General features: G+C 35.3%; 2 protein-coding genes across 25 annotated transcripts in view; both read right to left on the bottom strand.

The window, feature by feature from the left end:
• Tmem267 (transmembrane protein 267) overlaps positions 1-3,648 on the bottom strand; it is a 24,001-nt gene extending 20,353 nt beyond the window's left edge. For 6 of the 19 annotated variants that reach the window (XM_048800064.1, XM_048800065.1, XM_048800067.1 and 3 more), the window contains exon 1: positions 2,855-3,165. Coding sequence is in view for 1 of the 19 variants with exons in the window: in XM_048800073.1 (XP_048656030.1) it covers positions 2,855-3,128 (274 nt within the window). In the remaining 18 variants the exon portion in view is untranslated. The other 13 variants (XM_048800058.1, XM_048800060.1, XM_015497340.2 and 10 more) reach the window with 5 other exon arrangements.
• A 1,619-nt stretch (positions 3,649-5,267) lies between these two features.
• Positions 5,268-22,065, bottom strand: part of CUNH5orf34 (chromosome unknown C5orf34 homolog) — a 27,217-nt gene continuing 10,419 nt past the window's right edge. For 4 of the 6 annotated variants that reach the window (XM_015497339.2, XM_048800055.1, XM_015497337.2 and 1 more), the window contains 10 exons: positions 20,533-21,173; positions 18,474-18,572; positions 17,184-17,307; positions 14,314-14,405; positions 13,223-13,292; positions 12,319-12,489; positions 11,341-11,435; positions 10,140-10,238; positions 6,667-6,707; positions 5,268-5,659 (listed from right to left, as the gene is read on the bottom strand). In XM_015497339.2, the coding sequence (XP_015352825.1) occupies positions 5,466-5,659; positions 6,667-6,707; positions 10,140-10,238; positions 11,341-11,435; positions 12,319-12,489; positions 13,223-13,292; positions 14,314-14,405; positions 17,184-17,307; positions 18,474-18,572; positions 20,533-21,173 (1,626 nt within the window). In that variant the 3' untranslated portion in view covers positions 5,268-5,465. Of the gene's footprint in view, positions 5,660-6,666; positions 6,708-8,187; positions 8,323-8,344; positions 8,538-10,139; positions 10,239-11,340; positions 11,436-12,318; positions 12,490-13,222; positions 13,293-14,313; positions 14,406-17,183; positions 17,308-18,473; positions 18,573-20,532; positions 21,174-22,065 lie in introns of those variants that run through there. The other 2 variants (XR_007346359.1, XM_048800056.1) reach the window with 2 other exon arrangements.

Below are 22,065 nucleotides of genomic sequence, written 5' to 3'. Positions count from 1 at the left end.
CAAAAAAAAAAAAAAAAAGTCTGTACTAAGACTTCTATATCTTTGCATGAAATAAACTTAGGTTCCTCATGCAGAGAAAAACTATTTTATTAATGATAATGGAGCCTACAACAATCCTTAAATTCTTAGTTATTTACAACAATAAAAAATATTTTCTAAAGCACTAAAATTGGGTTATATTTTATAGATTCTTCTGGTACTTTCAACTAAAACATATGAACAAAATGTAAAAGGTACTTCCATTAAAAGATTGCGAGTCCCTTCTATAAACCTCAGGATGTATAATGCCCAAAATTATGACTGTTAATCATTGTATCTACTTTAGAAAATAAAGAAACATTTGACCCTTCAATGGATAAAGAAGTTAATGTGTTTAAAGATTTAAAGCATATAAAATTTATAAAAATATCCCCTTGAACCAAAGATGAATGCTATTGTTCACTTAGCTGGATGGGAACTGAGACACAGAAAGTTTGAATTAATGGCCAAGCCAGAGAGTCACAGCAGCTGCAGGAATAATACCTCTTTCAAGAACCTGTAGTCTCACCCCAGAAGGCAGACAAAAATAAAAGGTTAATATCTACTTAACTGAAAATTCATTATGTCTCTATAATCCACTGTATTGCATCTTCTTTCACTCATGAAACTATTTTTTACGAGCACAATATTTAACTATTACCCTGGATTTTTCATTAGTTCAGATTTTAAAAGGAATGGACAGCTAACAATAGTCACAAGTAAAAATCAATTACTTCATATATTTAAAAGATGCAAATTTAAAGTGATGGTAAATAGGAAAACTTACTGATTACAAATAACCGTGTCAAAATTTATGACTAGGACTATATACACATAATAGGGCAGTAAAAATGTGTTTTATAACTGGAAAGTATAAAATAGATTGCTTGATGATAGGGGGATAAGAAGCTCCTGAGTGACCTTGGAAGCAGATCCCTCAGCCTGTCAAGCCCTCAGAGGCTTACAGTCCCCACCACCAATAAGAGGACAACTTCAGGAGACCCAACAGTCTTTCTAAGTCCTGATTCATAGAAAGAATGAGATGAAATACAGGTCCCTAGAACAGTCTGTTTTTAAGATAGACCTGTTCCAGGAACACACATTTCTGGCAACTATTCCACTCCACTATTGGTGCATATATTTAACATCTCTGGCTTAGATTCTAAATATGAGAAAGCTGAATGTAATTATTATAATTCCTCTATTTATTGTTTCTGGTTAGAACATTGCTACAGTCTATAAAGGGTTGAACGTTCCCCAAAGGCTGATGTATTGGGAGGTGGTTCCCAAGGTGAGGATATTAGGAGGTGGTTGGATCTTTAAGAGATGGGAACCTCATGGGGATCCTTAGGTGTCTGCAGGCCCAGCTCTTGAAAGGGATTAAAATAGTTCTTGTAGAATCTTTGGTAGTTTCCCTGAAAGGGTTGTTTAAAAAAACCTCAGCTGGCCCTACCCCAGCTCTCTGGCTTCCTATATCCTGATTGCTAGCTCCTGCTCGGTGCTGCATCTGCCAGGAATGGATGCAGCCAAGAGGCCTCTCACCAGAACTGAGTAGTTAACAGACACCAAATTCTTGAACCTCTGAAACTGTAAGTAAAATAAATCTCTTTTCTTCCTAAAGTTAGCTACCTGAAGGATTTTGTTACAGCAAAGAAAAATAAACTAATATAGAACCTAAGTGTGCTCATTTTTCTTAATCCCTTTTCTTTCATTTCCACTTCCTATTCATCCCACTGCAAATAAAATGAACCCCTGAACTTCCTAAACTTCGAAGCTTTATGTTTATTTTACTCCTTCACTTTTGCTGGGAATGTTCCTGAAAAGCAACAATTATAATTTTCTTTTAAACTTGTCATGCATAAAATCTGATGTGCTTAAGTTGTTGAACAAATGTTTCATTATGATAATACAAGAGGTGAACACATAAGCAATCTTTAGGTTGTGAGTATTCCTTCCAGATTTCTGCAACAGGGTGTGAATGTGGTGCTGGGGAATTGAACCCAGGGGCTTATGCCTACCAGGTAAGCGCTCTACCATTGAGCTACATCCCCAATTAATCCTCTGCCTACAAAGATATTTAGATTGACCTCTTTACCACAATAGCCAGACACCCATACCATAAATTCTTCTCTGTAACTTGCAGAAGACACTTTCTCCAGTGGCCCAACAACAGTCCCATTACAGCAAATGCCATTAACTACTGGGCATTCAAAGGACAGAATAGTAACCCCCCCCCCCTTAACTCTACAAACACATAATTAGTTGGTGTCTTGAAGTATATGCTATCGTGTTTTGTTTGCTACTCATCTCTTAAACATTATTTCTGCCCAAAAAAATAAGAAAAAATTTCAAAGTAAATCTCATCTTCTGATTCAATCTTCCTGAGTCCCACCAATATCATAAATTTACAAAAGGTAAAAGTAGTCAAATATCCAAAAAACTTCCTTTATCACGCTTTACAAATAAGTCCTCTTCACTAACCTGCAGTTGCTGTGAAACTTCATTTCTTTAATGCTAAAACACCAAAAGCAGGTGCCAAATCTAATGCACATAATTGGTAAAGGGAGAAAGCAGAAATCTTGCTCACATTTACTGAAACTTTATAGCCATGAGATCTCGGCACATAAAATTTTTAGTTTCTATGATCGCTACAAATAAAACTTACAGTTCTTAATTTCAACATGTTCAGCAAATTCCCAGTCATGTTTTTCTGAGGTTGGTGTGATGCAATGATTTTTAGAATGTCAATTTAAAAAATGGGATAGGAAGTCCTGGGGTCTCTTGGAAGGAACCATATCAAACATCACTGAACCCAGGGCTCGAAGGTCTCTTCTACCTGTTAAGGAAGGTGGTGGGCTCCTTCTGCAAGACTCCCGCACCCTGCCCAGGGCCAGGCCAACGCCAAGGGCGCAGAGTCCTGGAAAGGTTGGGTGTCTACCGGATCCAGAAGGTGCCGAAGCGCAGACCACTGGGCCACCAGACAGCGCCGGCCCGTGGTCAGGCAAACCCGGAGTGCCTGCCCTCCCCGCTCCTTCAACCAGGACCTGCCAGGTTTCAGCGTCGGACGGGCCCAGCCTCTGGCTTCCCTCACTGCGCAGTTTCGCGTCCATTCCGTCCCCTCCCGTCCGACCAGTAGCAAGCAGCTATACCCACCCTCAGTTCTCGCAGCTGCAGTGCGCAGCGGCCCCACCCCTGGGTCGGCACCATTGAGACGCCGGTTGCCGGCCAGAGCAGCCCTAGCGTCAACGTCCGCCCAGAGGACGCCGGGAAACCGGCCTTTTTCGGAGCGGTGAGGAAGCGATACTACGGTGCACGATGGTTGAGCCTGTGGGTGCCTTGAATAAACCACCAACCTCCCTAAAAGACACCTTTGGACGACAGGGTAGGAGGTGGAAAGTGCGTTCTTGGTTTCCTTCTGTCAAACCTCAGGATTCGTTTCTCCGCTTAAGTGGTCTTAACCGCTAACCTCCCCACGACGCACCCAAATGGAGGCTGGGAAGATGGGGACCGAGAAGTGGCTTCACCTAATGTGGGACGCGCAGTCGGTTGTGGGTCTCGAAGGTGTGGAGATACTTCCAGCTTCTTTCATTGGTCCTTCTGGGTTGTGGAGTTTTTCAAGAGGCGGAGGGATCCCAAGGCTGCTCAGACCTGACGTCCCTCAGTAGCGCTTTACCGCCACCTTGGGGTTTTGTCGATAAATCTTTGCTACTATGCTGGTGGATGTTGGAAGCTAGACTTTTGGACAGTGACGTAGCTAGAACACTTAAGCATGACTACTAAAATGTTTAGGAAAAAAAAAAAAAAACTGCAAACAGGGCTGCTTGAAACTAACTGGATTCACCAGTTTGTTTGCAGGGACTGCGACCAGATGCTTCCCATCTCCCTGCTTCGCAGTTTTGGGTACTGCCTTCATCACGGAAATATCTACCTTAGAAAAAGGACCAGCCCCAAAGAAAACGCCTCTTACAGAGGGATATTTTTTCAACTTTCTTATCGTTTCTCAAAACAAGTGTCAAATGGAAAGGAAGGGCAGCAGTGGAATAAATAACATAGATGAAGGAATGTTTAATCTCAAGCAAATTCCTAGGCTGTCCACAGAATCTCAGTTTCTCAACCACAGAACTTTTCATTGTTTGTCGGTGTCTACAATTTGAGTGCTTTTAGCCATGTTAAGGGCACACTTTCTGTCTGAATACAGTTGTTTCATAATAGTCTTGGGTTTCTGGAGCTGAGGGACAACATAGATGACCTCCTGTGAACCAAAGCAGAACAAATTGTTGGTTTTCTGTCTCTCTCTAGTCAATTTACTACCTAAAGACACTGATCCATTTACACAACATATACTGAGTGCTGTGTGTGCCAGGCCCTATGGTAACAAGGCTACAAAATTACTTTATGGAGGATATTCTAGTAGTGGATATTGGCCATAATGAAGCAAACAAGCTGGGCAGATTGTGGTAGGCACTTACAGGAAGTAAACAGGGTGGATATTAGAGTTGAGAGAAGATAACCTGTCAAGTAGTTAGGGAGGCTTCTTAGAAGAAATATTTTTGCTAATACCTAAAATGTGAAGAAGCCCAGAGTGAGGAGCTAAAAAGAGAACCTGTGCCCCTTCAACTCATTGACATGATCACTACAAATCTAGTAATACTTTTTTCTTCATTGTTTTCCTTTGTTGCTTTATCTTAACTTTAGATGTGAGGAGTCTGATTATTTATTTTTGTGGTGCTATTATTTTATTTTTGAATTGAACTCAGGGCCTTGTGCATGCGATGCAAGTATTTTACCAACTGAGCTATATTCCCAGCCCCAGCCTGATCTTTTTAAATAGAAAATTAGAACATTTCTGGTTGTCTGGTAGTATAATCTTACATTCTTTTTAGATGTTTGAGTTTTTGTTCTTTCCATAGGCAAGGCTACAATAAGCACTTTTGGTGAGGACATTTCTGTTAATTCCACACATTTTGCAGCATAAATCTTTCTGTATGTTCAAAAGAAATGAAATCCAATTCATGAGACAGTTTAAATAAAACAGTCTTGGCTGAAGTACTTGATCCTTAGCTTGCAATATTGCCTAGGCTTACTTGTTTGTTGTTTTGTTTTGTTTAGATTTAGTTATCTTTTAATAGTTCTTTTGGAGTAGAAACTAAATAGCAGTTACTGGATACAAAAAATAGTGAATATGACACAAGATTAAAAACAGCAAAAAATTCACAATTTTACAAAAGTTTCATAAATCTGACATTAAATGAAAGTTCAAAATAGTTCTTTATTAATAAAATTTATTGTATATTTAAAAATTTTGCAAGTTAGGTAAAATACAACCAAAGTTAATTGTCAATTCTCATAGTCATGTAGAAGTAATACATGCAATTTCTTGGCTTACTAATAATTTTGTACCAGTCATTTGAAACAACATCCTCAAGATTTAATAATAATTCCATTTTTCACTTTTTAGAGTTTGATAAAAGACAATCAATATCCTGAAGAATTTTGGAAGTTTTTTCCAATGCTACTGATACTTTCTTTTCATTAAATTCTTCTAGAAAGGTTTCTGAAGATCTTGGTTTATAATAATCAGAAGACTGTTCATTTTTCTTGTTAGAAATCTGGTTTAGGATACCACTATTCTCCAGTAGCACTGAGTTACTTAATTAAGGAGCTTTTTCCCACATTTTAAAAATTACATAAATATTTTTATTTTTAGAAAGCCTGGCTTTCATATCAAAATATTATTTCTCAATAAGATTACTTGGATTCATAATAAAGTAGGGACTTCAGAAATTAGAACTACCTCTTATACATGATGAAACACATTATAAAGGAGGGGGAATATTTACATGTGTGTTTGTATTGAGGCTTGGTGATAAGGAGGAAATGAACGAAAATCTCAGTAACATTTCATGTTCTTAAGTGTTATAAAAATGGAACAAGAATAGCAATGACAGGATTATAAGCAATCTGTGTAGTGTCTTTTATTTTCTAAGTAAAAGAAATCTAAAGTAAAAAAAAGCCTTTCCTCTGTTCCAGAACTACTTTATTATTTCAGTAACATTCAAAAACCACGAGAGAAAACAAGTTTAAATAAGTGGGGTGAGAATGTACAGAATGAAAGGTTTCATAAAAGAAGTCAGAAGTAGGTACTTAATAATTTTAGTAATTTAGAATAATATAAGTGATAAAGTCCCCAAAGAACACCTTTACCCTAGTTCACTGTTCCTTGTTCAATTTAAATCCAAAGAAAAGTGTTAACATGATGTACCTTCCATAAATAAAAAAACATCTTAAATATTTGCTGACTCAATAAAGCTCTACAATATATAAAGTATGGATTAATATTTCACAAATTATATCCATGAATTAAGCCTAGAATTGAAGGGGATTAATTCTGCAGTACAGTACATTCTTTTTTGGGGGTGGGGGTGGATATTGGGGATTAACTCGGGGGCACTTGGCCACTGAGCCATATCCCAGCCCTATTTTGTATTTTATTTAGAGACAGGGTGTCTCACTGAGTTGCTTAGCACCTGGCTTTTGCTGGGGCTGGCTTTGAACTCAAGATCCTCTTGCCTCAGCCTCCCAAACAGCTGGGATTACAGGCATGCACCACCATGCCCAGCAGGACAGTACATTCTTTTTAAAGGATACAGTTAAACTTCTGTATCTTTTCAAGTTCAGAAGCAACAGACCTGTGCAAAAAAACAGAAAAAAAGTAAGTTCATGCTGATTTTTTTTTTTTTTTTGGTACCAGGTATTGAACCCAGGAGCACTTAACCGCTGAGTCACATCCTAAGCCCCTCTTTTTGTTTTGAGACGGTCTAAGTTGCTTAGGGCCTTGCTAAATCACTGAGGCTAGCTTTGACCTTGCAATCCTCCTGTCTCAGTCTCCAGAGTCACTGGAATTATGCATGTACACCACCATACCTGGCATGCTGATTCTTTTTTATTTATGAAATTTCAATAAGCATACTTGACTTTTTTTTCCAAAAAAGTTAAGAATTCTCTTTATATTAGCTTTACTTAGCAGCAAGTTGACTTAGCTAATATTTACTGAATGCTTTTAAAGGACAATGAATAAGTCTCCAAAGATTTTGTAATCAAGTATAGATATTTTAAGGTTACAGGTTTTCCTACTAATTCTTCGTACTAACCCGGAATACCTTCTACTCTTTCTCTCTAAAGTATACCTGAACTTTAATAACCTATTAAATCCCATCCCTTCTAGGAAAGATGTGACCTCTCACTGAATTTTTACAGCATTTATGTTAATCATATACTTAATTGTAATGTCTTCTCTTGAATATTTAACTTTTTGATCTTCCTACCTAGATTGTCTCTCAGAAAAAAAAGATCTTTTAAAAATTTTCTGTACTTTTCATTGGTTTAATGATTAATTTTAGAAAGGCCTCATTTATAGAGAACTCTTAATTAAAATTAGATGGTTTGGGAGGTCCCAAGTTTTTACACAGTTAAATTAGACATTAAAACATAACTCTTTAAATTAAATTTCTTCTGGAATAGACTATTAACTTATTTCATTTAGCTCTTACCATGTATGAAAAATAAGACAATGAGTATGAGGTATAGGTTTGAATGTATAAAACTAGCAGAACCCCATACATGTGTGTTCTTTTACCTTATGAAGCTAGAATGATATATGAGCAGTAGCACATAATTACAAATGATGTAAACTTGACTTTCTATAAAAAATTAGTGAGGACATTAATCTAAAAACATGTTTTTATTCAAGTTACTTGAAAAGGCTATTTTAGCTGGGTGCAGCGGCACACACCTATAATCCCAGTTTTTTAGTCAGCTTTTTCGCTGCTGTGACCAAAAGACCTGATAAAAACAATTAGAGGAGTACAGTTTATTTGGGGGCTCATGGTTTCAGAGGTTTCAGTCCACAGATAGCCAGCTCCATTCCTCAGGACTGAGGTGAAGAAAACATCATGGCAGAAGGATGTGGTAGAGGAAAACAAGTCAGGATATGGCCACCAATAAGCAGAGACAGAGACTAAGCTCAGCTCTCAAAATATATACCCCAAAGGCACACTCCCAATGACCCACCTCCAGTCACACCCCACCTCCCTACAGACACCACTCAATCCCTTGTCAGGGGATTAATGAATTGATTAGGTTAATATTCCCATAACCCAATCATTTTACCTCTAAACTTTCTTTCATTGATTCATACAGGAGCTTTTGCTGAACACCTAATTTAAACCATAACATCCAGCAACTTGGGAAGCTGCAGCAGGAGGATCACAAGTTTGAGGCCATCCTTAGCAACTTAGCAAGACCCTGTCTCAAAAAAAAAAAAACAAAAAACCAAGGGCTGGGGATGTGGCTCAGCAGTAAAGTATCTCTGGATTCCCAGTACTAAAAAAGGGAATGTGGTTTTATTGGCTTTACTACAATGGGTCATATGTACCTTCTTGCCAGCTTGCAATCTTTTCTTTTCCTTGTATACTAGTTTATGGATGTAAATGAGAGAGATCTTTGGTCATTTTAAGCATCTGTGGAAAAGAACTTGGATATAACTTACTCCAAAGCCTGCAGACTTATCATCATTGCAAATCACCTTTAGCATAATACAAAATTTTTTTCTGGCATAGGCAACCATAACAATCTTTAATTCTATTGCTCACATGATGAACTAACTTCTTATGAAATATATTCTGCACTCTTTTTTGACTAACATCCATATTAAAATGTCCAATTAATAAGCTAATAATGGTGAAGCAGAAAAAACTGAAATATGATTTAGGTAGCTGTTCATTATATAATCTCTTTTTCCTTCAGCCAACTCTGACAAGAAAACAAATCACAGTGGAAATGTCTTATCCTTTGCAAGGGGATAGAGCTACTCCTCAATTCCTTTATCTTACTTATCTCTCTGCTGCTTCTTCCATCCTTCCACCCATAGCTTCCATAAACAATGTGCACTTTCACTTTATAGTATTTCTTGACAGCTATTCTTTTTCAGCTTTTATGTAAGAAGTCTGCATTTTACAAATGCCAGCTATGGTGAAGTGATCACTTTTATAGCCATGGATGGCCTTTCTTCTAAACTTTTTTAATATTTATTTTTTAGTTATAGTTGGACACAATACCTTTATTTTATTTATTTATTTTTATGTATTGCTGAGGATCAAACCCAGGACCTCACATGTGCTTGGCGAGCACTCTACCGCTGAGCCACAACCCCAGCCCCTAAACTGTTTTTTATTAATTACTCAAGCAACTTTTCAGCATTAGCTGAAGGATGCATCTGGAAAGGTAAATCCTTACATACCTGAGATTTTCAAATAATACCTACTGATTTGATTTGATTTGTTCCAAAAAGTAACTTAGGTTCCTAAATTGTTTCTGGTATCCTTTTCCAGTATATTCAGATTATACCCTCACTGATACGAATCTGCTGAATGACTTCTTCCTGTCGTTTTCCAGTTTAGGAACTTGTATTTACTTCAAATTTGAACTCTATTTACAACAAGATCCATTGATCCATAAAAATCCATCCTATACCCTAGCAGAAAGCATCTGCTTCATAAAAACTATCTTCTCACTATCTCCATAGGCCAAAAGATTCTTTTTGCCTCTGCCCTTGCTTGCTCCCTACAATATCTTATTTTTTCTAAATATTCCTTTACAGCCTGGTCCTAGTCCTCTGCAAACTGAAAGGCACATAGAAGGGACTGAAATACTTGATTTGTTATTTGCTAATTAATTTGGGGCAAGTAATTAATATGACAGAAATTATTTAAAAATCAACTTTTGCTGAAAGCTTGTTAGTCAACAATTTATTCCCATTAATACTAATCCCCTTTACATCTTCCATGAACTTTTGAAGTTATCATATGTAAAAGCCTTTCATTTTGAAATTTTCAATGCAAAGTTTTCTGTTCCTCAGATGAAATATGATGAAATATAATAAATTAAGATATCTGATTTGAAATAATTTTCAAGTTTAAAGTATCAAAAGCATTATAGGAGTTAAATATATTTAAAACTAATAAGTTTTCTTGAGAAAACAGTTTCAGGGGTTACTACTTGATACTTTATAACTTCTATATATTAGTTGGCTCTTCTAGACAGATTAAAATAAATATAAATACCAATTTTCTTCAGGAATAAAAGCTGAAGGATGTGTGAGCATCTCTCTTGGACTAATCTGGGTAAGTCTTCTGCACCATGATGTTACTGTTGTCACATATCTAGAAATGAACACATTAAAATAAATACTTGAAAATGAACTTTTATGTGTTCTACACAAGTATACAAAAAATGGAAAAATCATTAAAACAATTTGGAAAAAAGGACAAATAAAAAATTAATTTTCTAAATCTTCCTCATTAGACAAAAAAGGCAAGCCTTTTCTATTTTACATAAAAAATTGATTTATTCACAGTCATAACAAAGATACATTTAAGTCAAAATGAAGGTAATATCTGAATTTCACTTAAAGCTCAAATTCAAGTATTCAAATTTTCCTTTTGGTTTTTCAAAGTAAATTGAGTTTCCTTAAATTTTATCATGAAAATATATCTACACATAAGACTATGTGAGCATTTGCTTACTAAATTTAAACCAGAAAACACCATTAATATGTACATATGTACATGAACACACATATAATTATAACTGAATATACAAAACAAATATTGAGTTTAATAAAGTCCAATAGAAAATGAATTCGAGAGGTAAAAAAGCAATTTTTTTTTTAACATTGTCAAGTAAAATTGCTAAAATGTCAAGACTACCACAAGTAGAATTACCATAACTAATAACAAATCACAAAAACTCAAAAAGTATATTCATAAAAACTGATTTCAAGAATCTTCCCAATTTTAAGAATCATTATCAGCTAGTTTAAATTTTACTTTATAGAATATACATACTTTTTGTTAATCATGATTGCAAACCTTATTTCATATTGGTTAGGAGATCAGAATTGGTTAGCACAGTTGACCATAGTTCAATCACCATAGCAAGTCAATTATGTCTGTTATATATTTAAAAAAAATAACTTAAATACAAGAAAGTGTAATTAAAGCAGAACTTAGTCAGTTATGCTAAATGTCAGCAGAGCTGAACACTGAAGCCTGATGAAATTACTTCATTCATATTATCCATATGGAAAAACTAAAAATGTATAGAACATTTAAATAATGTTTATATGCTTCCTTTCTGTCACTTAAAACATGAAAATATTTTTTTTTTCAGTGCCAGGGAGCAAACCCCGGGTCTCATGAGTACTAGGCAAGTCTTTATCACATTCCCAGCCAAAAATAATTTTTAAAATTGCTTTTTCAGTACCTTTCATATGGTCCAGGGTGTTCAATTTCAATTAACTCATCTTGTCCATCAGGAAAAGTTAACTTACACCAACCTAACTTGAGACCTTGATTCACCTTAAAAAGCAAGGAGGAAAGGTAAATTTTATCACTCTAAAACTGAAAACAAAAACATAAACAACCTCTTCTAACTTCATTATCAGTTTAAGAAAATAAGTAGATTGAATCATGAAAATTTTATTTTGACAATTTAAACATTATATTTTACACAACAATGGGTATCAGTCACCACTCACATAATTATTAAGAGAATAAAAATACTAATCCGTTGTGCTATAATGTGTTATCTTTATAAAAATGACTAATTTTGCCACACTGTTCTGGCTTGCTATGAAATCAGTAGTCTCTTGACAGATTTGATACCTAAAAAATTTGAGATAATGTGATTTTGTTTTCTTTGTTCTATATTCCATGGGTAAACAACAATAAAAATTATCTTCCAAATTATAGATAAGAAACTATAGCTAAGGATAATGTATATTTCAAAAAAAAGCAAGAAGACAGAATTTTGAATGTTTTCACCACAAAGAAATAATAAACGTCTAAGGAAATATGTTTATCCTGATCTGAACATTATACAATAAATACATGTATCAAAACATCACACAGTGCCCCATAAATATGTTCAATTTTTATGTCAGTTAAAGATGCTTCAGTAAATCTTAACTCTACACAAAAAAGTAGATTTCAGCTGGGCACAGTGGCACATTCCTGTAATCCTAGTAACGTAGGAGGCTGAGGCCAGAGGATCACACATTTGAGGGCAGGCAGCTTCAGCAATGTAGTGAGGCCCTAAACAACTTAGTTAGACCCTGTCTCAAAATGAAAAATAAAAGGGGTTGGGGATATGGCTCATTGGTAAAGCACCTCTGGGTTCAATCCCCAGTAAGAAAACAAAAACAAAACAAAACATGTAGATTTCAATCTGAAGGATACTTACCTGTCTTTTTTCAACAGAAGAGCTGAAATTCCAATTTAGGGTTACAGTAATGCCATCTACAAAGATAGCATGTACTTTGTCATCAGAGTAGGCAAGAAATCTTCCCATGTTGGGTATGAATGATTCTTGCAAAAGCAAAGGCAATATATTGCTATCATCTATTCCAGATTTCTAAAACCAAGTAAATTTAAAAAGCAGGAAATTAAAGTTATCCATTAACAAGATTTAAATTAACATTAATGAACTCTGAGGCAATTTCCCATTCTGATTCAGAAGTTTAATACTGTAGAATTCTTAAGTATGTTTTAACTTTTCCAGAAAAGGATACCCAAAATAGTCTTATTTCAGAAGTAGATTAAGTTTTAACATCTTTGTAAACCTATTGTTTTCCTCTACATAAAAAATAGACAAAAATTAGGAAATATGGCAACATAGAGGTTTACAATTCAGTGAGTATGGATAAAAAAAGAAATGTCTGAGAATCATTTCCTCCAAATCAGAATTAAATAATTTATTTTTACAGTATAATAAATGTAAAATACACACCACATGATTTATACTATGTTTCAAATACAATCAATTCCCAGTCCCTTTCCCTCCATTAATAGCAAAAACAAACTGGCTAGGGGCTTGGCTCAGAGACAGAGTGCATGCTTAGCATGCTCAAGGCCCTAGGTTCAATCCCCAGCGCCTCCACCATCCCCCAAACACAAATAATTAAAAGTTTGATTTTTCAGTGTTTGTCAATTAGGTGGGTATTTTTTGAATAATATTGAATAAACCAATATTAATGTTAAAAGAAATTTCTCTCACAACTTGTTTGAAAACAGTTTGATCTTAGAAGTATGATATAAATAATAAAACAATTTTTTAAAATCTTGATTTTGAAATAACTTTAATATACCATTTTCCAGCAGCATATGCAATAGTTATGACTTAAAGAAAGTCTCGTCTTGGCACAATGTTGGAGAATTCTGTGAACATGAAAAAAATTCCTTAAACATTTGCAAATAATGACATCTTCCCATTCTAGTAACCCATCCACAATGCCATGTAACATTTTAGATGACAAGCAAGTCATTTCCACTGAAACAGGTTTTGAATTCTTTTCTTCTAGAAATCCTTAATCCCCTAGAAAGTAACTACTGTTGTTTTCCTCTATACTAATCTTTCCTAGTTAAGGCTATTCCTTCAATTTTTATCAATAAAATGACTCCATGGAGAGAATTAAAAGGTGTTCCTTTTTAAGAGGTGATAGATTTATACGTCTGAAAGGTTTAGCATAATCTAAAAATGGTGGGTAAGTGAGTCAACTATTTCTGGGATAACAAATTACAAATTCTGCTCCTTTAAATCTATTTTGAAAATTGCTTATAGATGTAAATTTATAAAAATAAATGATTTAATTCAATAATTCATTTTCATTATTCTGGGTGTCACAAATTAATGTTAAAAATAAGTGTACTTCATCTGTAATATACTCTCATAAATCTCTATTAATTTGAGGATAACAAAGAACTAGGAAGTTTTTCAAATGTATCATAAAAAGCCCAACTTGATTTGAAGAATAATAATGATGCCACACTGACCTACAGTAAAGGCGCTTATTTCCTCTAATCACTTGGTCACCATATATGAATGTTTCCCTGTAGTTTTAAAGCCAGAAGTATTCTTGTAATGATATAGATTACCTTATTTTATAAATTATGAGAATAAGGGCTGGGGCTGTAGCCCAGTGGTAGAGTGCTTGCCTCACATGTGTGAGGGACAGGGTTCAATCCTTAGCACCACATAAAAATAAATAAATAAAGATATTGTGTCCATCTTTACAAAAATAAAAAATTAAATAAATTATGAGAATAGAAAAGTTAACACATTTTACCAAAGACATATACTTTTATTTTACCTGCCAATTATTCTCATCTTTAACCAAAGGAAAATGTATCAAGGTTACAGATGTACAACACTTGGTTCAACAGAATGTGAAGAAATTACCTGGTGGCCTGTTTAATCAGAGAACACACAGAGAACGGATTTCCTGGTCTATCTGGAGGAAGGTTATTTACTGAGTAAGTTTTCTCTTCTCTCTGAAAATTAGTTTAAAATGAAAAATCTCATTAATAACATATTTTGCCAGGCACGCATGGTGGTACATGTCTATAATCTCAGTGGCTCAGGAGGCTGAGGCAAAAGGATCACAAGTTCAAAACCAGTCTCAACAACTTAGTGAGGCTCTTAAGCAACTCAGGGAGACCCTGTCTCTAAATAAAATATAAAAAAGGGCTGAGGATATGGCTCAGTGTTTAAGTGCCCCTGAGCTCAATCTTCATACCAATAATGATTATTATTTGCCTTTATTACCTTTTTATTGAAAATGTTTTTACACAGTAATAAGGCAGCAGTTATTTTAATAGTCTAACACTATAATAGCTGTATATTTCAAAGGTTTTCTATGATGCCTTTCCATTGTCCAATTTTTTTAAAGTATAGAATTCCATATATCCACTCTTTTTAGTCAGTTTTTTTTTTTTTTTTTTGCTGCTGTGATCAAAAAAACCTGACAAGAAAAACATTCAGGAGGAGAAGTTTATTTTTGGTTTCAGAGGTCTTAGTCCATAGATAGCTGGCTCCATTCCTTGGGGCTCTAGGTGAGGCTGAACATCATGGTGAAAGAGTGGTGGAGGGAAGCAGCTTACAAGTTGATCAGGAAGCAGAGAGAGACTCCACTTGCCAGATATAAAATGTTTACCCCAAAGACACACCCCTAATGTATACCTCCTCCAGCCATACCCTACCTGCCTCAGTTACCACTCAGGTAATCCCCATTAGGGGATTAATTCACTGATTGGGTTATGGCTCTCATAACCCAATCATTCACCTCTGAATGTTCTTGTATTATCTCACATATGAGCTTTTAGGGGTAACCTACTATCTAAACCATAGCACCACTCAATATATTCTAATAGCCTATAACTTACTGTCCAATTTAAATCTTGGCTATACATAAACTAATGTAACAAAACTAATTTTCCTACATATTAGCAGAAACTTTATCTCATAAGCCACTCTTTTACCTGAAGAGAAAAGGCTATATATATATAGGTTTTAAAAATAACTATTTTAATTGGATGAATATATCATTATGTTAAATTTTATTAATGGAAGACCTATTGCTATAGTTGGTGGAAGACAATATTATTTACAGTTTTTTTTTTTTTTGGCGGGGATGGTGCTGTGGATTGAACCCAGGGCATCATGAATGGGAGGCAAGAACTGTACCACTGTGCCACATGTCCAGCCCAGCCCTGCAGGATCTTAAAATCAAAAGGAAAAAACAATTATTATTTTGTTATTCCTTCTGCATTTTCTCTTTCTTAGACCTGCTAGTGTTTCCTAGGGCTTGCTTTCTTACATTTAGCTCTTTTTAATTTACCTGGAATTTATTTTGGAGTATGTATTAAAGCAAGAAGCAAAACAATTTTATTCCCCCAAAAGAGTCAATTGTTTTTAAAGCTTTTCATCAAAGCAGTTAGAGAAGAATGGATGTGTTGAATAGAGCTCTGAGAATAAAGCCCAAAGCAGTCCACCACAAATGAAAATCTTGTTTGGAAATAGGATGTTTTTATCCCAAAAGCTCATGCTTCTAAAGAACATTATATTTGCCTCATTAAAAAAAAATCATCACTCTCCCCCTGACAGCTTTGAGTAAAACTGAAACTCCATGAAGACGTTCTACATTTATCTTGCAATATTGCACATCCCCTAACATACGGCAGTCAGCAGTAAGACTATGCACTCTCAACTTATTTGCCTGTTGACTTGATTGGACACAACACACTCACGTACTTACATATACATATGCATTATTAGTTCACAAGTTCATCTCATTTCCTCATTTGTCTCTCTACTAGATTAAGAACTGTTGAGGGCAAGAACTCTTTCATCTTAACCAGTGCGCTTACCAGTGTGCCTACCAAAGGGTAAGTGTTGATGTTTATTGAATGAATGAACACTCTCCTAGAAACAGACCTCTGTAGAGGAGCTGCTCAAATATATACTGAAACATTTAAGAATGAAATGATTTTGGGGGTTTACTTAAAAAATAAAATAGGGAATTTGGGGCAGATAGTGGGAAGTATAGATGAACAAGTTGGATAATGGTAACATAAGAATTCATTATATTTGTCTCTCTACTTTTGTACACGCTTGAAATTTTCCATAGTTAAAAAACATCTCCCTACTGACTCTGATGATTTTATTACTTAAATACTCCACTCTGGGGCAAAGCATTTTATTCTATTCCTACCTATAAAAGAAAATAATGTGATATTATGGTAATTGCTATAATAAGGTGGACATCAACTGTCAGATTGGCAGGAAACAATTTAAAACTCATCAACAAATACCCACATTATTATTTATATGGTCAGTAAACATGTTATGTTTCAGTGTTTTCAAAAACAGAACAATATTATTCAACCATCTAGTTGTATGTAAAGATGAATTAAGAGGTCTTAAACAATTACATAGTGGGTGGGAAGTGGGTGGGAAATCTGCTTTATAATGTACAAATTTATTCATTCACCATAGTATACTGACTTAAAGTTACCGATTTCAGCATTTTCTATTGATAAAATTATATAACAGAGGAAATTTAGCTTCTGATTTAAACACAAATTGCTTAAGGTATTGAAGAATAGTAGATTAGAATATAATAAAAATAAGGTGGTTATAACTAACCAGGTGCCAATGCTGACAGTAAGATTATATTAATTTTCCAGAATGAAGAGTTGGAAGCAGTGTTATATAAAAACGTTTCTATATATATTCTGATTTATACCAAAACTCTCTCATAGTTTGCTTACCTCTTCTGATCCTTCTGGACTAGGATAATATGTAAAATAGTTCCCCAAATAGGCTCCCTCTGATTTGAAAACAGATCCATCTCCAGGATAAATCTCTATTGAGTTCACATTTTTATGAGTAAGCCTAAGGAAGAGAAATAATAATTGTTTTTCTAATTGAGATTAAAACATATCTGAAAGGAATCATCAAAAAAGGGAGTAAGCAAAGAAGTACTTTTTTGCTTTTATAGAGAAGTGGATCATTTTATATTCTGAACCCAACCATATAAATCAACTTTTTTGCAAAAGATAAATAGAACACACAGAAGTTGTTTATGTATTTACTTCAACAACTAAACTCAGAGTTTCTGGAATTCAGGTATCTTGTCTCATTCTTACAGCATCCCCAATGCCAGTCATTGAGGCTGGTACATAAACAGTCACCAAGCTATGTCTACTGCATAGAAGTTCTATACGACACTTCCAGAACCTGAAAATAAACTTTAGTAAAGAACTAGCATAACCAATACCTGATGGTTGAAATATACCAACTGTGCAGGAAGCTGTCCCTTATAGATGACCAGTTATACCCAGAGCAGCCAGGTACAAGCAAAGTATTGGTCATATACTATTTAAAAACTGAAGTTAAAAGTTAATTTTATTGGAACATATATGAAAAATATGTTGTCCGAAGTGGGTGGATCTTTACGTAAGAAATGGAGAGCCCATGCTCACCAAAAAAAATTATTTACCTCTGCTCTTCCAACATTATTCATGGAAGTCAAACTCTCCATCTGGCTAACAGTAATACTGTAAATCATCAGAGAGGTTAAGTAGTAATTGTTGAGTAGAAAGGGGAATCACTGGGTAGGATATCATGCACTAGTGCTGGTACAGAGCAGTTACTCAGTGAATATTTGCTTTGAATCTTTAATTTGCTATCATCTTCTGTAATTCCATGTTCAATAGGTAACCTTGTGATATGGCTAATTCAGACAACTATGTTTTCTGATGCTTAGAAGGAGTATCCTAAATAACTGATATGAATATGACATTCACTAACAAAATTGACTCCTGAATGGCTTTGGAATTGCTGCAAACATCTTGTAAACATGGTTTTTGTGAGTGGGTCACAAGACCCATGTGCACCAATGACATTAGTTCTGAGACTTATAAAAATGCAAGATGAAACACAGGAGTACAGTCTGCCCAGCAAAACGGTGTCCTCTTGCAAGTCTATCTGCAAAGATAGTCCCATCCCATCTATGATACTGTAAATAAATAGTTCTAACTCCAACACAGGTTCCTTACCTATATGTGACACCCTTATACCAAACCACTTTCACTAGTTCAGGATAGGAATATTCTTCACCAGACTCTCTCTGTGCAAGTGAATCACAAAAATTCCACCTGTAGAGGGTAAAATATAGTCTATTTAATTCTGGTTACTCCAAATAATTGTCTTAAAAGTCAGCAAAATAGTGCCACTGTAACAACATTAATTTCTCGCTTAACTCATTAGATCAAAGTAAAATAAAATATGAAAGTATATTAATGAAGTTTAAAAACCAATCTTTTTTTCCATTATTTTCAATTGTATCAGTATTAGATCTCAGCACAATTATATATAAATCAACAGTTTTACTAATCTTTAAAATTTAGCCTGAATTCAAACAAAGATTTCCTAAAATGTTTATGGTGGGACAGGCATTATACTCTTAGGACCTAAGAACTCAAAAAAAGCAGATATGGTTCCTGCCCTCAGTGGAGATTCCACCTGGGCAGGAATGTTAAATAGTAATTGTTGAGTATAAAGGGGAATCACTGAATGCTATGGGCTTGTACAATGACCTAGCTTGTCTAAGATCTTTTGGACAACTACCTTAAAGAAGTGAGGTTTACGCTGAGACATGGAAAATGAGCCAAAGTCAGCCAGTTCAGGGAAATGCTCCTGACACAGAAAAGAACAAGTGTAGTGGTAAAAGAGAACTTGAGTGAACATTCTAGAGATTGCAAAAGTTCAGTTTAGCAAGAGTACAGAAAACAAGGGTAAGATAGTGAGAAAGCTGAGGATTACAGATACAGGAAGAGACTAGATCACGGAAGACCAATTAAGATTAAGGATAATGGTTAAGGAAAAGGATAATGGTTTTCAACCTAAAGTCAGTGGTAAGTAATTAAAAAAGCATAAAATCTCTTTTGAAACATAATCCTGGATTTTCCAATTTTAACAAGATAATCATGACTGAGTCACTCCCTTATTTTGTTTTAAATAACAAATGAGTACTTATATAGACTACCTGGAATCAAATTTCAATTCTATAAGTACTATCTATGTGGCTTTACTCAAGTTATTTAACATTTCTGGGTCTCAAGTTCCTCTACAATAAGGGGATGGTACTAGTACTTACCTCATGGGAGTACTTTGAGGATTAATTAGGTAAAGTACAACAGTGCCTGGCATTTAAGCTGTTCATATTAGCTTACTCTAAGATCCCTGGACAGATTCCTGTCCCATCACTTACCACATCTAATTAATTTTTAAAAAGATTTTTTTTAATCGTTGTAGATGGACAGCATTCCTTTATTGTATTTGTTTCATTTTTATGTGGTGCTAAGGATCAAACCCAGTGCCGCACACATGCTAGGTAAGTGCTGTACCACTGAGCTACAGTCCCAGCCCCCAAATTAATTCTTTTAGGGATAGTAACCTTCACTAAACTCTATGTTGCTAGAAAGTAGTGGCTGGGTCTTAAGTCATTTCCCCGGTCACTGTGCTTACCAAAGTATCCAGTGTAGAGTAAGCCTCCCCAAAACATTCAATGCATGGACATAGAATAAGAATTAGATATAACACCTTTGCTAAGACAATTATTTACCATCTATTAAAAGCAAAGATTTGTGGCTGGGCGTGGTGGCACATGCCTGTAATCCCAGCAGCTCAGGAGGCTGAGGCAAAAGATCCAAAGTTCAAAACCAGCCCTAGCAACAGCGAGGTGCTAAGCAACTCAGTGGGACCTTGTCTCCAAGTAAAATACAAAATACGGCTGGGAGTTCATAACCCACTTGAATCAAAGTGTGAAATATGATATATCAAGAACTATGTAATGTTTTGAACAACCAACAATAAAAATTAAAAAAAAAAAAATACGGCTGGGGATGTGGCTCAGTGGTCGAGTGCCCCTGAGTTCAATCCCCAGTACTCCCAAACAAACAAACAAACAAACAAATAAATAAACAAATGCAGATTTGTGTCAATTAAATTAACTTTCCTTGTAAGTACTCCCAGATAATTTAGGAAGAAAATTATGCTTATGTAAAGACTAATTCTCATAAAAGCTTTATGACAAATAAACCATTCTTCCATTACCTGTGCAGGTGTGGGGCAGAACAGCTAAGTAACAGGGTCCTGGGAAGAACAGAAACCTCTTTTCTTCTTTCCTCTGAAACGTCAGAAGTTAAAATTCTACTCGTGATATCTGCAGTTTTAGACATGTTGCTAACTTTATTTTGAAAATGAAGTGCTAAAGACAAAGGGTATCTCCATTCCTCTGGACAGGAGGCGACAGACCAGCACTGCTTTACCCATGTGTATACATATGTGTGATTTGTATCAGGAAAAGGCAGCTCTCCCCTTTCTTCACTTCCATTTATACAGTTCATCTTCCCTAAAGTTTCTTTGGATTTTAAGACCTGGCAATAAAGCTCATTTTCTTTATTCTTCAGTCTTTGTCCTGATAAAGCCCCATATGTACAGATTTTGCTGTTTTTTCCAACTAGTCCACCTTTTGGGGCTTGATTATTTTTTTCTGAAAATACTACAGATGAATCTGGCTTTTGACTAACTTTACACAAAAAATGCACTGTAAATTCATGCTGAGATTTGGGCAGGCAAAGGTATGCATGACCATCTAAAGATGTTATCTTCACAGTGCCACTCTCTGTACATATCATGCTATCATCTGGATCGAGACTGGGCCATCTGACTTCAGAGATGTCAATGAAGATGCACTGCATTAAAAGAAAGGGCATGGTGAGTAATTTCTGTTAACAGTCATATTTTTCAATACTTTTTGAAAAACTTTTTCTTAGTTATACACAGACAAAGTATCTTTGTTTTGTTTATTTATTTTTCTGTGGTGCTAAGGATTAAACCCAGTGCCTCACACGCGTGAGGCAAGCGTTCTGCCACTGAGCCACAATCTCAGCCCAACTTTTGATATTTAAATATCAAAAGTTATTGAGAAAGCTCTTAATGCTTGTTTGTATTTTTATTACTTAGACTGAAAAAATGGAGAGCCTAATATATAGCTGTCTAGAGAATATGTGATAGTTAACATTCTCTCTTTTAGTAAAAGAGGTAGAAAATACACACAAAATGAAAGGAAAGAAGAGAAAAAAGTACCTTGATTGTATTTAGTGTTAAACATATTTAGTGTCACAAATATTCTGTGGACTGTGCATGGACTATGTTGCGCATAGTAGCCTCCTGAGGGGATAAGTCTGGCACTGGGAACTCCTTGGGGCACTCCCCATAGGGACTGACCACCTGGTACAGGAGGACTTCTCTCTCAAGCTCTACCTAAGATCCCACATAGCACCTGAGATGGGTGTGACCTGCCAAGATGTCAATCAACATGCTGACTGCAAGACATCACAAAACAAGACTCTACCCTTGAAACCTTACCCCTGCCTTTGATGTACCCCCTTAAATAAACCACCACAGCCATTTTGTCTTTGTCTAGTTCAAGAACCAATGTGGACTAGATCTACCAGAGGCTTCGCTTTTGTAAATATATTTCTGAGTGTGTGTGTTTTATTATTTGTTAATTATTTGAGATATTAAGATTTAGAGTGGCTTGGACTCCTCTGGGCAGAAGAACCCCCCCCCCCCCAAATATGA

Source organism: Marmota marmota, unplaced genomic scaffold, assembly GCF_001458135.2.
Source record: "Marmota marmota marmota unplaced genomic scaffold, marMar, whole genome shotgun sequence".
NCBI classification, from domain to species: Eukaryota; Metazoa; Chordata; class Mammalia; order Rodentia; family Sciuridae; genus Marmota; species Marmota marmota.
The sequence above is the reverse complement of the archived record's forward strand: the minus strand, read 5'-3'. Positions and strand labels throughout refer to the sequence as shown.